Raw genomic sequence first — 14,993 nt, 5'->3', positions numbered from 1 at the left:
GCTCGCGGCACAGGTCGGACCCGTGCGCGTACAGCATGTACTGCTCCAGCTCTATGTTCTGTACACAATATATTTGTTACCAATTATCACATTACTAATAAAATAATTTCAAATTAATCTAAGAATTTTATTATATATTAATTATATATGTGTCCATAATAATAATTCATCAATACCTCACAAGACACAGCGCTTCAGTTATTTTGAGTGAGTGCCTGCATCTGGTTTGCGAATTACACAGTGTCACATAAACCTATTAACCAAAACCTGTAAACCTAACCTAACCCCCCCAAGTCAAAAAAGTACATGTTAAAAGAGCTTACGTAGCCGCCAGCCTACTGACCTTAGCCAATTGCGCTAAATGTTGATTCTGTACAATGGAGGCCCTGTACGTGGCCAGGCCTCCCTCCGCCAGTCCGGGGAACATGCGGAACAGATGTATGGAGGAGAGGAACTCCACCACCGCGTCCCCGAGGAACTCCAGCCGCTCGTTGTGCTTGATCTCTGACTCTGTCTCGCTGCGCTTGCCGAACCTCGACATTATGTTTATCAGTGTCACAATACCTGCGAGGAAAATTATAATTTACTAGTGTAGTCTGCGACTCCGTCCACGCGGAATTTAAAAAAAAACTGAATTAGTACACTATGTGTTCTTCCAAACTATGTTCTTCATCTATGCCTCATTTCATCAAGATCCATTGAGCCGTTCTGCAGATGCCTTCTAACAAACATCCATCCATACATCTAAACATTTGCATTCATATTATTAAAATATTAAGAAAGGAGTAATCAGTGGATGGATTTAGACTGATTATGATGATGAAGAAGAAGGGAGTAAAAAGATAGTTTTGTAATTTGTATATAATCAAATAAGTTTAGTTTAAAACTTACCCTTTTTCCTAGTATAATGTATCCTCCTATCTCCATACTCGGGCTGTCGTATCCCACAGTTAGTGAGACTGTTCCTCGCATGATCAGGATTGGTGCCAAAGTTCTCTCTGTACGATGGATGTGTGAAGGCAGTCTGCAGCAGGAGACGTTTCTTGAACACGTAGCCTATCTTCTTCTCCAAACTATCCAACGATTTGTGGAACCGAAGATGTCTTACTAGCACTGGGATTAACATTGCATGCTGAAATAAAACATTAAAAGATTTGCTTAAAAGCGTCTTATTGCGTTGATTACGCGTTTAAAACATGTAAAAAGCCCGTAATAGCTACGGTAAGGTAGTATTTTCTATTGATGTTTGCAAAGATTAGTCGTAAAAGGTAAAGCCAAGAAACAAAACCTAACTTAAAATTAATATATTATGAATAATTAGCACAAGACTTACTTGTACGACATCGCACATGAGTCCGGTTGTATGGAAACCCTCGGATGAGATGGCAACTGTGACATCTCTCTTCATCTTGGTCTGAGTGCGCATCTCCTGCAGCTTGGCCTCCTTGGTGGCCAACTTCTGCCGCTCCTTGTACGATGGCTTCGCCATGTTGGCGATCAGATGACGGTACTTCACGTAATAACGCCACGCCTTTTGATATCTAGAGGGAGAAACAAAAAAATCTACTAAAACTTGCACCACATGTGCATTAACAACAAAACTAATTTTAACCAGTGAGGTGTCAATAAATATGAATTTTTGCCTCAAACATAATCAGGGTAAAGTTAGTATGTTTTTTTATGACAAAATAGCGTTATTTTTGTACAACTTTTAGGAAAAACCGTTTTTATTTGATACTGAAACCTGGATAAAAGAAATAAAATTATTTTATTTAATAAATAAATGCTTGTAGATATTATTTTATGAGCAAACTTACTCAGGATTGCCAGCATAGCTGAGCTGTGGTGGCCGGATGCCAAAATGAACTATTTCGGGGTAAAACTTCTTGATAGCGCTGGGATCTTTCATCTCCTTACTGACCGGAGGGCTGCGGTCCAGCTGGTCCACGCGAACTGAACACGGCTTCTTACCCGGGTACGTCACTATCATTCCTAGGAACAAAAAATTAAATGTAAAATGAAAAAAAATATTATTCAGTATTCAATACCATAAGCCAAAGAGCCTAAAATACATAAATTAAGTCAGCACTCGTAGCCAAAGTGGGATACCGAGAGTAGAAGAAGAAAAATGCGGACGGAGTTGCGAGTAATACGTAGTACATATATAAATATCACATACCTTTAATCCTGTCAACAAACTTTTGCCACTTGTAATGATCCATAGAATGGACCTCTTCCAATGTGTCAGGTGGTATCAGCAGGCCACTCTCGTCTATTAAGTATTTTAGTACTTCACACATCGATAATACCTATAATTACATTAATTACTGCTAAATTAAACATTTAAAAGAGTTTAAAAGATTTTAAAAGAGTTTTAATACCTCACATCCTCCCTCCGGTAAGTACCGTACAAACCGTGGCATGAAATGAAACTGGGAACATGTTGTTTCAGTCGCCTTGCCAAGATCCAAATCCACTAGTTCTAACAACTCGTAGAATAGATATTCCTCTGAAAATATTCAATCATATAAAGTACACAGATAAAAAAAATTGTTAATATTATAAATTCAAATTTTTGGATGGATGGATGTTTCTTGGAAAGTATGTCCAAAATAGCTGCATGGATCTTGCTGAAATTTGGCATACATGTAGAACATTGTCTGGAAAAACATATAGGCTACTGATTGCTTTTTTTTTAATTCCACGCGGACGGATTCGTGGGGGACAGCTAGTTAAACATAAAGTAGAAAGTACTCCTAATTTAATTACTTCTTGGAGCTGAGCATTGTAAAAATATTATAGTACATACCAAATAGATCCAATTCCTGTATTGAGAAGTTTTGAGGCGCAGGTTCCTCTACATACAATATGGTGTATTCAATATTGAACCTTATCACCTTGCATGTAGGTAGTTTCGAGAGCTTGTAGTGTGAGAACATTGAAAAGCCGGAGAAGAGGAACTCATGTTCATCATGCGCTATGATCGTTGGGGCTTTGATTAAGAAGTTAGTTGGTGGTGACACTGTTATCCTTGAATTAAAAAAAAATCATAATTGTAACTTTTTTCTGTAATATCAGATGGAAATAGACCTATCACAAAATTTACTGCGTTTGAAATTTTATTTTTCAATTAGTAACATAAATGTCAATGGATGCAAAATTCAATTATCGGTTTAAGTTATTTTAAGCTTGGCTTGCCTAATACATTACTAGAATTACTATAATGAGAAAATTTGATTAAATTACAGACATAAAAAAAATTATAACCTCCTTTTTGAAGTCGGTTAAAAACCGCTATTGGATTTTTACCCCAAACAGATGCCTGCACCCGCACAAAATCACAATACTATATTTACTTCACTTACCTATAATGGTACAATTTATCAATGTTACTCTCAGTAGGTCTACACTTCGGGTAAGCCTCCTCACCAGCGTACACACCGTGCCTCATGCCGTAGCGACGTGCACGCGCACTGCATCGACACAGCGGCCCACCATTCATCTCACCTGTGTTGTTAAACCTATGGAAAAAGATATAAAAGAAACAAGATAACAAAGGCAGTAGAGCAACCAGCTTTAATATTGATAAAAGCTAACCGAAATAAAAAGTATTTGGAATATAAACATAAAAGTTCAATAAAAAAAATTCTGTTTTGTGTCTAAAAGAAAAGCTAACAAAAAACAAAAAGAATAAATTTTATTTTTTCTATAATAGTTTAATATATTTCTAATAGAAAGAAAGGATAATTCTGACTTTGTCTAAATTTTGATTATTATAATTTCACTTTTTGCCTTTTTCCTATAGATTGTATTCAATATATATTTCTATACAGTAAAATTAAAAAAAAAATCAGTTAACCCAGTTTATATATTTCGAAAATAAGTAAAGTCTAGTTATAAATTGTGCAATCAACATACCACATTTCAGGATGAAGACGTCTCGGATGGCTCTGTTTTCTCTGAAGCTCCATCATGATTCTATCAGAATAGCCCTGCAGACCATCTTCATCCATGCATTCATCACTGTCTGACGATGATGAACTTTTGTCATCCACTAGGAAAAATAAATAAAAGATATTTTAAATGCAAATATGCTCAAAAAAAATTTACCTTGTTAGATCCTAACATGGAAGACAAATTATCAAATTTAAAAGGTACCAGGTAGAAATAAGGTACCACCAATCTTGTAAATAAAGTAAGGTTTAAACTCACTTCTATGTTTACAAGCCTTCCCTCGTGATGGCCTTAATGGAGGCAATTCATCCACTTCAGGTCGTGCCTTCCTTCCCCTTTCTATTAATTCTTTAAAGAATGTACTGCAGCGTTTCTCCAATTTACTTGTTTGCATGACACCTACTCCATCTGGTGTTGGTTTGTAGTACAGCTCAGCTGGTGAACTACGGTACCACATTTTTGATGTCTAAAAGATACCGTATAAAAGACAAATTAGTGGTTAATAGTGAAGCCACATCAAACAAAATGTGCGAATGCTAAAACATGAATTTTTTCGTTATAATTATTCTTAATGTTAACTAATCTATGGTTAAAAATACAATATTGATGACAAATGTTTTCCTAAACTACTGACTATTATAAGCAATTAACCAAGAGTTAATAAGAAAAATTCAATACCTCTTCTTCATCAGAATGATGTTCCCTAGACCACTGTTCCATTTTTCGTATGAACTCTCCTGATGTCTCACAATAGTTCTTCCTGGAACAAAATTAAAAGAAAAACATATAATAGTATTTCCTATGTATTATTAATTTAAAGTTAAAACATTTTTATTGTTTAAAAAAAAAGAAGTGAACTAGAATTAAATAGTAATCCTTACCTGTAGTCTTCTAAGATCTTTTCACGGTCAGTTAGAGGTCTTTTCGGGATTGACTCACGATAGTAACTAGGTGACCTTTCTCTAGCTCTGCTATGGGAATGGGATTCCCTCCTAGATGATCTCTCACTATGTCTACTTGGTGATCTTCTATCCCGTCTACTATCTCGGGAATCAATGCTTCGACTGTGGCTTCTGTAGTCTCTATGATATGGACTATGTGACCTTTTATAGTCATGTCTTCTATCACGCTCACGGTCAATGTATCTTTCCCTATCTCTATAACGATCATAGTATCTTGATGGACTTCTAGATCTCCTATGTTCCCTATATTTTGCCTCTTTGTATTCTCTATCTTTTCTTCTTTCTGAACTATGGTCTCTGTCTCGTTTTCTCTCCCTTTCGTAACATCTTTCTCTTTCATAACTTGATTCATGTCGGGAATATCTTGATCTGGAACTAGGTGGTATCTCTTTTGAAAGATCTTTAGAAGAACCAGATTGTCTTTCTGCTGAATCATAATCATTTGATGATCGAACAATTGTTTCAGTTTTGTATTTACTATAAGCACTCCTGTCATGGCTGCCATAACCAGGTTGACGGTAAGAATAGCTTGAAGGATTGGTAGGAACGGGGAAAGAGACGGACACCTCGGTGGATGGACCGTAAGGAACAGGAGGAGGGACATTCAAAGGTGGTAATCCTGATGGCATGTTTAAATAATGCTGTACGTTTTGTGATATATTGGCTTCGTATGGCGGAAGATGGTTGTAATACTGAGGTGGTGGTACTGGAGAAACAACCGGTACCACCGGAGAAGATACCGGTGGAGGTACATTGAGGGAAGGAGGTGGAATGGTGTAATTCAGGGGTGGTATCGACATTTGACGCTACATCCAATTTTCTTCGGATAAAACTCAATCTAATTTAAATTTAGAGTACTTGTAACATAAAACTCATTAAAATAAATTTCCAAGCAACAAAATGTTCAAATTATTGATTTTATTTGACACATGAAAGCGGTTTTGACAAGAACCAACTTGACACTAGCAAGCGTTGCCAGCTATAAGTAAAAAACTAATTGTTAAAGCAGATATGTTTTTGTCACTCAGAAACACTGATGTGAGCGATTTGCCTTTATTATTAGTCTATCCTGTACTAGTGTAAAAAGAAACTAATAATTTTATTCAAACTAAAACAACAATAATAATTTATTTTTATTATTTAGTATAGTATATTATGACAAACATTTTTTATTTTTGCACTGCCAAGGCATTCATCATTTTTATAAAGAACGCCAAACTGTCCCTCTGTAAGTGCTCTTAGACGTTTATCCAAAAAAATGGTCAATCCTTCAGAATTTTTAGTAACTCTGCATCTTACTAAGGGCTTTGTATGTTGAAATCTAAAATAACAGTGTAATACACTATTGTGCTGCAACTCCTCAGGTTCACTATGTATCCAATGAGGCTCTGTTGTAAAACATAAATTATTCCATAATGCTGAATGTTCAGTTCCAGCCACCTAAAAATAACAATCAATATTTAACTCATAAATATGCACCAAAGCTATCAAAAGAAATAATGTTCAATATTTAACATACCACATAAATATTGTTTGTATTTAAATCTTTCTTAAATACAAAATATGGATGTTTATAATTAGCCAAACAGCACTTTTGCCCAACTGTCCATTTATGTATCCCACTGTGTTCTCCCACAGGTTGTCCTGTATCAATGTCTATAAAGAGGCCCTTTTTTGTTTCTATATACTGAAAAATACAAAAAACTCTCAAAATACAAATTATACTTTGAATAATAATATAATGTTACAAATTCAGAATATATACAAACATCTTCAATGAACTCCTGAAATCTTCGCTTTCCTATGAAGCATATCCCAGTGCTGTCCCTTTTGTTAGCAACTTGAATTAAACCTTCATCTCTAGCTATATCCCTGACTGTTGTTTTCAATAAGTTTGCTATTGGGAACATACACTTTCTTAGAGCAAATTGCTTCACTTGTGATAAAAAGAAAGTTTGGTCCTTATGTTTGTCTCTAGGCTGTAATAGTCGCACACCTAGAACCAACATAGATATTTATAGTAATAATTAATCCACATTGTGAGTTTTTGCAATTACAAAATTTTATGAAATTATCTCAGTCTACAGAATTATTACCTTCATTTTCTTTGTAAAATTCTAAATAAGGTCCGAATGAAGTGTTTGCATAATGACCAGTAGCTATAGCATCAATTCCTAAATTGTTCCTGCAATGTTCAAAAAAGCTATCAAACTTAATATATCTGTTGCACAATATGTCTGGGTTTGGTGTTAAACCTGTCTCATATTCCTTCAGCAATACCGTGAACACCTCATTCCAATACTCTTTGATAAAATGCACTTTATGTAAAGGAATATCGAGCTTACGGCAAACAAATGAAGCATCTTCGAAATCTTTCTCATCTGAACAAAAACCTGCTTCATAATTATGATCCCAGTTTCTCATAAACACCCCTTCAACATGGCATCCTAGAAATTGAAAAAAATATTAATTTTGTAAGTCATATTTTGTCGTAAAAAATATATTTTGTAACATGTAGACAGCTAACCTAAACGTTTTAAAAAAAGAGCCGCAACTGCACTATCGACTCCTCCAGATATACCAATAGCAACTTTTTTGAACATTTTTTTTTGTGACAATTTCCTAATAAGATATTTTTATAAAATTTTATTGCATTCGTCTCCTCTTGTTTCTTTTTCTGAAAAGTCAATGTCAATCAATCAATGACAATTGACAACAATATCTGCTCTTCATAGTTGCCAGATATTAAATTTCCGAAATTTATGTATTTATTATCTAGTATCAACCAAATTAATGATTTTTTTACCTTGATTTTTTTTCTTGAAGTACAATTTTGAACAATTTATAACTTTGATAATTAGAAATTCTTTTAGAAACTTTTCTTCGATTACTATATAGTTACTAAATAATACTTTAAGCGTTTATCAACCTTTTATTTGCGTTGCAAATTGCAACCCTAAAAACAAATGATTTGACAACTTTCGAGTTTTACTTGTCGAGGTTATTCATTTATATTGTTTGTAGCGGTTTTTCAAGAATATTAGTTTTAAATATGTCTAATATCAATTTACAATGTCTCTTGGGAATCCAATGCAACGATTTTGTTATGATAGCTGCGGATCAAACAAATAGCCATAGTATTATGGTAATGAAAGATGGTGAGTTAGCGACTTCGGTTTTTCTTCATGTCCCTTTTTTACAATTTTATTTGACAATATACTTTCTTTTCATAGATGAAGAAAAGATTTATAAAATATCGGACAAGCTTGTGATGGGCGTAGTAGGAGATTCCGGCGACACAACACAATTTGCAGAATATATTGCAAAGAACATTCAACTATATAAGATGCGCAATGGATACGAGCTTGGACCGACAGCTGCAGCGAATTTTACTCGTCGTAACTTAGCCGAGTACCTCAGAAGCAGTGTAAGTTATAGTTAAAAATTCAAATTTCTAATTTTATCTACAAAAAATTGTGGTGTCAAAAGTGTCCTAAGTTGCGTCAAGAAAATAAAAGTTCGGAATACATTAATACAATATGTAACTTTTTATTCTTCCTCTTTTATTTCAGTCACCATACTTTGTTAACATCTTAATGGGTGGATATGACATGGAAAATGGCCCTGAATTGTATTTTATGGATTATTTAGCATCCAGCATTAAAGTTCCATTTGCAGCTCATGGCTTTGGTGGTTACTTAAGTTTGAGTGTAATGGATCGATACTATAAAAAAGGTAATTATTTAAAATAATCTAGTTATTAAATAAATAAATAAGATTGTAAATGGGAGTGATAGAATGAAAATTATTAATCAATTTTATGAATGTCAAACAGAATTATGATGTTTACAGATTTAACTGAAAAGGAGGCATATGAAATACTCCAGAAGTGTGTCCAGGAGGTACACAAGCGTTTATTTGTTAGCCTGCCCAACTTCCAGGTGACTGTTGTGAAGAGAGATGGAATTGAAGTTCTCCCCGTTATTAATTCATCTTCATTAAAGTAATTCTCACATTTTTAAGATTAAATGGTATAATTTTGTCTACACTGTTATTTTCATTTTGCTATGTTTTGTAACCTATACAGTTGAAGTAGGTGGAAACAAGAGAAGGTAGTTCTACAATAATTAGAAATAATTTCTATCTTCAATTTAGTTATTACATATGACAAAATTTGGGCCAAAAAATATGTTACTCTCACTTTACTTACATTTTTTAATGAATACTTATTTGAATATAATTTCATAAATGTTGAAGATGCCTTTTTCTGTATCAATGTTATAGGATAGTGAATACTTAGCATTTAAAAATATCATTTTATTTATATTAAAAAATATATCTATGACTTATTCTCAAGTTTTACTTCTTTCCGGACTTGATGGTGCAGCATTGTCCTGGTTTTCGGATTGAGAATTGTTTGCATTGTCATTGTCACCACCATTATCACCTTCATTATCTGATTGATCTGTAATTGAATAAACAAAGTCAAACCTGGGTTAGTCAGAAAACAAAATAAAAAAAGGCATTTTTCAGTCTGACAGACAACCCCATTGGGTAAGCAACAAATCTCTAAAAGCGAGAAAAATATTGCAGTCCCCTGGACTCACAGGTTGGCCATATACCTAAGTATTACTACAAAGTACAAGTGTTTTAGGATTATTTTTTTGGCAATTTGATAACTCGCTTACCTTTTTTCTCAGTGGGCATATCCTCCGTTCTATTAGCAACTTGGAAGTGATATTCTAATTCATCAAAGTCAAATACCTGGTCAGTTGGTAAAAGACAAGGTAAATATGCAGGAAATGTGGGCTTACACGCTATCACTGTAACAAATGATTGTTTGTTTTACTAAATTTCTACACAAATTTAATCATTATTTTGTGTCAATAAATATTTCTATATTCTAGTAATTAAGTAATTTCCTTTTTTTTATTGATTATGCAGAAATTTAAGGTACCGTAAAACACATTTCTGTTTAGGCATATGTTTTGACATAATATTTGAGTGTAACTACTGCTGATTTAAAAGATAAATTGCAAATGTAATAGAAGTAAATACATACATGGATAAACTTGGTTATCTTCTGTATTAAACAAATTATGTGTTTCACTTGTCTTTGCTAAGAATTTTGTGAGCGCCCTTTCTATATCTCTCTTTTGTGTAGCAGCTTTTTCTCTTATTGCCTCATATTCTGTTACCGGTTGTTTGTGTGTCTGTAATGCAAGTAAATATTAAATAATAAATCTTTAAAAGTGTTGTGCTAAGGGAAAGAGTATTCACAAATGTAATCAAGTGCTTATCCAGAATTTTATTTGGTACATCAGGAACCACAGAGCATCATTCAACATTCAAAGAGCTACATACTAAAACACTTTAATACAGCAATCAAGTAGCAAAGTCATCTTACTGGTGTTCTTATATATGCATGGGGATCAGGAAGTGGTGGTAAATGAAATGGTATATGTGGTGCAGGCTTAGCTTTAGCCCCTGCTGACAGCATGGCTGGTGTCCGAGGGGCAGTTGCTTGCTGTGGAGGCTGAACTACATGTCTATTAGGTCTTGCTGCATACTGTTCTATACCCTGGATACTAATACCTACAAAAATAGTGAGAACTTGAAGTAAGCTTAGTTAAGAATTAAATATAATCAAGTAAATGTCAATAACAAGATTAAAAGAGAATTAGTTTAAACATACCCATATTCATCAAACCCATTACTATATCATTTAACACAGGTTCAACTCTTCCTGATAATTCACAAAACCCTCTTGCTGAGTTACCAATTTCAGTGAAAACTGAAAGAACAATATATTACAATGTTTAACCTTGGTTACTCAGGTGAAATGAAAATTAGCAAACATCATTAAAACATAGTTGTTAAGCTATAAAATTGAAGTATGTGAAAGAAAAACATACAACATTGTAGTATTTCAGTTAAAGTCTCCAGTGACATTTTATCAGCAGAATCGAAGCCTGTTTCTAGAAGTACTGTTGAAACTGCTAGATTTAATACCCGTCTTCGTGCATCTATCCCACATTCTACTTTTTCTACATTTTCTGACATTGTTGACATCGTTTTAGAGCAATTTAGATTTATTAATAGCGTTTGTTACTTAAAAAAAACTTGTATACAACTTATTTATAACCACAATCGGTCAATATTGTTAAAAATGTTAAATTTGCTTAAGATTAATACAAGTTTTTTTTAAACTTAATATTTTTGGGTTTGGCCACCTCCAGAAACATCACACTAAAATGACAATTTATGTTCATAGAATAACTAGGGTTCCTAATAAAATTACAGCATTATCTAAAGTTTTGAGTGAATTTTCAGTGAAGAGAAAATGCAGTAAATCCTTGTTAACACACATTGTATAATGTTAAAAATATCATTGAATTAATTGTAAGGTTTAAATTTTATTTCCTAACCGTTACAAATAATAATTACTCTGTGATTTGAAAATGGAGAAAAAAACAGAATGTCATTGTCATGTCATCTGAAGAAGTCAAAAAAGAATTGACCTGTCATATCACTTTAGTAACTTCGTTTCAAGTATTTTACAACATTATAATTTGTCTAAATACTACTAGATTCGAAAGTTTTGCGCTTTTTGCATGTGATTATAGTTACCAGCTAAATATTGTAGCAAAACGTTCATACGTATCTTTGATGTGTTAAAATCTCGTAATCATTTAACTTAACCAATTACAACTTTCACTTATTACGACGACTAGAAACTAAAATAAAAATCATATAAATCAATTTAATTGGGCGACGCTCCGTCGAGGAATACCAAATTCAAAATGGTCAGAGTGTATGCACTAGGAGTTCTCTACAAAGGAGTTAACAGCGCTACTGTGCTGAAAGCAGCATATGATTTGCAGAGCTTTAGTTTCTTTCAACGTTCATCTGTACAAGAATTTATGGTGTTTGTGAGTAAAACTATAGTGGAAAGAACACAACAAGCTACTAGACAATCAGTCAAAGAAGGTGAATACATGTTACAAGTTTATGTCCGAGCAGATAACCTCGCTGGGATTTTAATATCGGACCACGAGTACCCCAATAGGGTAGCTCACACATTAATAACAAAAATTCTGGATGAATTTACTGCTAAAGTGCCCACAAATTTGTGGGCCACTGGTAATGAAACTACTATAGACTTTCCTGTTCTACCTCAGTATTTGGCCAAATACCAGAATCCAAGAGAAGCTGATGCTCTAACGAAGATACAAAATGACCTTGATGAAACGAAAATCATTTTACACGATACAATTAAGGCTGTTCTTGAAAGAGGAGAGAAACTAGATGATTTAGTGGCTAAGTCTGACAGTTTGACAATGCATAGTAAAGCATTTTATAAGACCGCTCGTAAAACCAACAGTTGCTGTAGTTTCTGAGGTATCTCACATTCATTACAAATATGCTGTTAATAGAAATGCCACACCTGGGTAATAATAAAACCATCTAGTTTTTGTGTGTTAAATTGAAATGCTTCTATGAAGAGTAGACTTGATATACTTTGACTAAAATAGTTACTACTACAATCTTACTAATATTGTAAATGTGAAAACCTCGATGGATGGATGTCTGTTAGCAGGTAACTCCAAATGACTTAATACATTGAAGTAAAATTTGAGACAGAGATAAATTAAGTGTCGTAGCATTTGAATTGGCTGCTTACTAAGATTTTTTAATTCTGTATACCGTCTCAGGAAAAATCTAGATACTTACTACATACTATATTATTTAAAAATATACCATAAATTTGTAAACTCATATATAGTATCATTGGTACCTTTACCTCTACTTGATAAACTTTTATATAAGCAATATGAAACTTGTTATATAAGATGACTTACTTTTAAAGAGTTATGTAATTAAAAATATGGTCATTGAATGGTTAGCTGCTAATACTCTTCATATAAAAGTAATGGCAAATAAAAAGTATTTAGAAAATATGACAGAATCGTTGAGTCTTTTTTTTAAAGGTTGCCAATAGTGATGTGTTACTTATTTAAAATTGATGATCTGCAGCTCAGTTCACATGAGTGAATTATTAAAATTTGTACCTGCGTAGAGTTATGATTTATGTTTCAAGCTGTGAACTGCGACTCACCAGGCAGATGGTAGCTCATTGTCTTACATAGTGATAGTATATTACCAACTGTGAGCTGCCAATTTAATTGTCGAACCACAGCTCAATGATTCAAGTCTCATGATCTTTTGAACTGGTTCAGAATCGATTTATACAACTTCATAGGTAAACTTATATAAAAACAGCCAAAACACTCACATTTATTTGTCTGGTGGCGGCACCAACTTTGTGTGAAGTGTTTATGGGAGGTAGTGATAATTTTACATAAGTTGGCCTGTCCTAATGGACCCTCATTTAAGCCATTGTACAAAATGATGTGGTTATCTATGTTGTTTCAAAGTTAATGGGAGTAATGACTAAGGTTTTATGTATAAATTTTTTGAAAGTGAAAACCCCAAAATACAACCTATCTATTGAAAAGAGTTACATCTTTTATAAACTCTTTTAAGAAATGTATCTCTTTACATCAAAAATTAGGTATTATACATAACCTATGGGCAGTATATATGTCTAAATCACATTATAATATAATCATGTTTGATTATTGTTCCATATAAATAATGGGTATTATTTTTGAGATATGATTTTTGGAATGTGATATTTGATGTAATTACATCGAGTATTACATTTTGATTTATTTTTATTGTATAGTTGATGTTAGATTTTGCTTGTACTTTAATATTTGTATTTAAGATGTTAGCATGTTGTATTTAAAATAAATTGTAGCTTATAATAAACAGGGCAATAAAATCACATTCTTGTACAGTATATTCATATAAAGATTTATACTACTTTTAATGGTGAAACATAGCTTAAAAATATAGAAGATATTGTGCGTTTGTAGTTGTTATTTAAAAACATAAATTTTGGTACAAAATCTAAAATCTAAAAGCTAAATCTAAAATTGAATCTTATAAACCATATTAGAGTTCTAGTAAGTTTAATATTAAAAAATAACAAATAAAGATGTTTATGTAAAAGCAATTTAGAAGTAGTTATGAAGTGAGCTTTGTTATGTCTCGTGTAAAATATATGTGCTTTTTACAAATTTGTAATTTTTCAAATTGTCAGCTGTAAAATATATTTTTATATTTTAATGTGTGACTTAAAAATCTTGTAGCAATTGTATTAATTAGCTTCATGTTAGAAGAATTTAGTAAAATTGTTCAAATTAATATAAAAATGTTTGTATACATTCATGAATAAATATCTTAAAGTATAACAGAAATACACATTTTAGTTAAAATAAAACAGCCTTATTAATAGAATTTTTGAGAAGTATTTTATTTTCTATTTGTCTAAAGGCCTAAAGTCTTGTAGACAAAGTATTCAAATTGATAAATTGACATTAAAGTTAAATTTTATCCTGTATTATAATTATAGGAAATGCACAAATGAGTTTAAATCTTAATACAATAATATTACAATATTGTATTGTAACCATTAAAGTTTTGATTATATCGATTTTGCTGAAATAATATTGACAGTTAACGATTTGTCTACATTTAGTAAACTACTTTATTGAACTAATAATAAAGTTCAAAATACTACATTATGTAAATATTATTTTAAAATATGTATTTGTCAAGTTTTATTAGTCTTATGTACTGTTTGTAGCTTTGGATGTGTGCTATTATATGTTAAATGCCATTTAGTATAAGCATGAACTTTTCAGTTGATTATTAAGCCGAGGATTTATTTAATATATGGCATGTTCAAAAATAAAAGCATTTCTTTATTAAATTTATCTGTAATTCTTGTTCTCAACAAATTGACTTTTTGCCTGTGTAGTCTGTTGATGTCTTCTGTAACGAATTAAAGGAAAATGTATACAGCAATAAACACAAAAAAAAAACTAATTATTTTTCACTAAAGGCAGACAACATGAGGAAGTTTGCTCCAACTGATCAGATCTTCGTAGTTCCGCTAGCAATGGTGACGTTAAAGTGATGCCAGCATGAATCCAATATTTTTAAATT

At 32.5% G+C, this 14,993-nt stretch overlaps 5 protein-coding genes across 5 annotated transcripts in view; 2 read left to right on the top strand and 3 right to left on the bottom strand.

Annotated features, from left to right (window-relative positions):
- Positions 1–5,882, bottom strand: part of drosha (ribonuclease 3 drosha) — a 9,059-nt gene extending 3,177 nt beyond the window's left edge. The window contains exons 1-13 of the mRNA XM_013317297.1: positions 4,836–5,882; positions 4,633–4,714; positions 4,213–4,420; positions 3,919–4,054; positions 3,366–3,521; positions 2,810–3,030; positions 2,382–2,509; positions 2,180–2,309; positions 1,818–1,992; positions 1,334–1,541; positions 892–1,132; positions 344–564; positions 7–58 (exon numbers count right to left, since the gene is read on the bottom strand). Of these exons, the coding sequence (XP_013172751.1) occupies positions 7–58; positions 344–564; positions 892–1,132; positions 1,334–1,541; positions 1,818–1,992; positions 2,180–2,309; positions 2,382–2,509; positions 2,810–3,030; positions 3,366–3,521; positions 3,919–4,054; positions 4,213–4,420; positions 4,633–4,714; positions 4,836–5,716 (2,839 nt within the window). The 5' untranslated portion in view covers positions 5,717–5,882. The remainder of the gene's footprint in view (positions 1–6; positions 59–343; positions 565–891; positions 1,133–1,333; positions 1,542–1,817; positions 1,993–2,179; positions 2,310–2,381; positions 2,510–2,809; positions 3,031–3,365; positions 3,522–3,918; positions 4,055–4,212; positions 4,421–4,632; positions 4,715–4,835) is intronic.
- A 174-nt stretch (positions 5,883–6,056) lies between these two features.
- Positions 6,057–7,608, bottom strand: LOC106121623 (mitochondrial tRNA-specific 2-thiouridylase 1). The gene is made up of 5 exons (XM_013317342.1): positions 7,444–7,608; positions 7,013–7,363; positions 6,686–6,912; positions 6,436–6,603; positions 6,057–6,356 (listed from the first exon to the last, which is right to left on the bottom strand). Exons 1-5 carry the CDS (start codon positions 7,517–7,519, stop codon positions 6,057–6,059), a joined length of 1,122 nt encoding a protein of 373 aa, XP_013172796.1. The 5' UTR covers positions 7,520–7,608.
- Positions 7,609–7,907: 299 nt separating this feature from the next.
- Prosbeta4 (Proteasome beta4 subunit) lies at positions 7,908–8,962 on the top strand. Its single transcript, NM_001311896.1, is given in 4 exon segments — positions 7,908–8,074; positions 8,150–8,343; positions 8,489–8,651; positions 8,769–8,962. Coding segments are annotated over 3 exon segments (474 nt in total). The 5' UTR covers positions 7,908–8,074; positions 8,150–8,187; the 3' UTR covers positions 8,924–8,962.
- An 88-nt stretch (positions 8,963–9,050) lies between these two features.
- Taf8 (TBP-associated factor 8) lies at positions 9,051–11,165 on the bottom strand. Its single transcript, XM_013317556.1, has 6 exons — positions 10,832–11,165; positions 10,612–10,710; positions 10,324–10,511; positions 9,979–10,129; positions 9,605–9,739; positions 9,051–9,381 (listed from the first exon to the last, which is right to left on the bottom strand). Exons 1-6 carry the CDS (start codon positions 10,986–10,988, stop codon positions 9,269–9,271), a joined length of 843 nt encoding a protein of 280 aa, XP_013173010.1. The 5' UTR covers positions 10,989–11,165; the 3' UTR covers positions 9,051–9,268.
- A 267-nt stretch (positions 11,166–11,432) lies between these two features.
- Ykt6 (YKT6 v-SNARE homolog) lies at positions 11,433–14,107 on the top strand. Its single transcript, XM_013317558.1, has one exon. The coding sequence runs from the start codon at positions 11,720–11,722 to the stop codon at positions 12,314–12,316; it is 597 nt and encodes a 198-aa protein (XP_013173012.1). The 5' UTR covers positions 11,433–11,719; the 3' UTR covers positions 12,317–14,107.
- The last annotated feature ends 886 nt before the right edge of the window (positions 14,108–14,993 follow it).

This window comes from Papilio xuthus, unplaced genomic scaffold (genome assembly GCF_000836235.2).
Source record: "Papilio xuthus unplaced genomic scaffold, Pxut_1.1 DF826938.1, whole genome shotgun sequence".
NCBI lineage: Eukaryota > Metazoa > Arthropoda > Insecta > Lepidoptera > Papilionidae > Papilio > Papilio xuthus.
The sequence above is the reverse complement of the archived record's forward strand: the minus strand, read 5'-3'. Positions and strand labels throughout refer to the sequence as shown.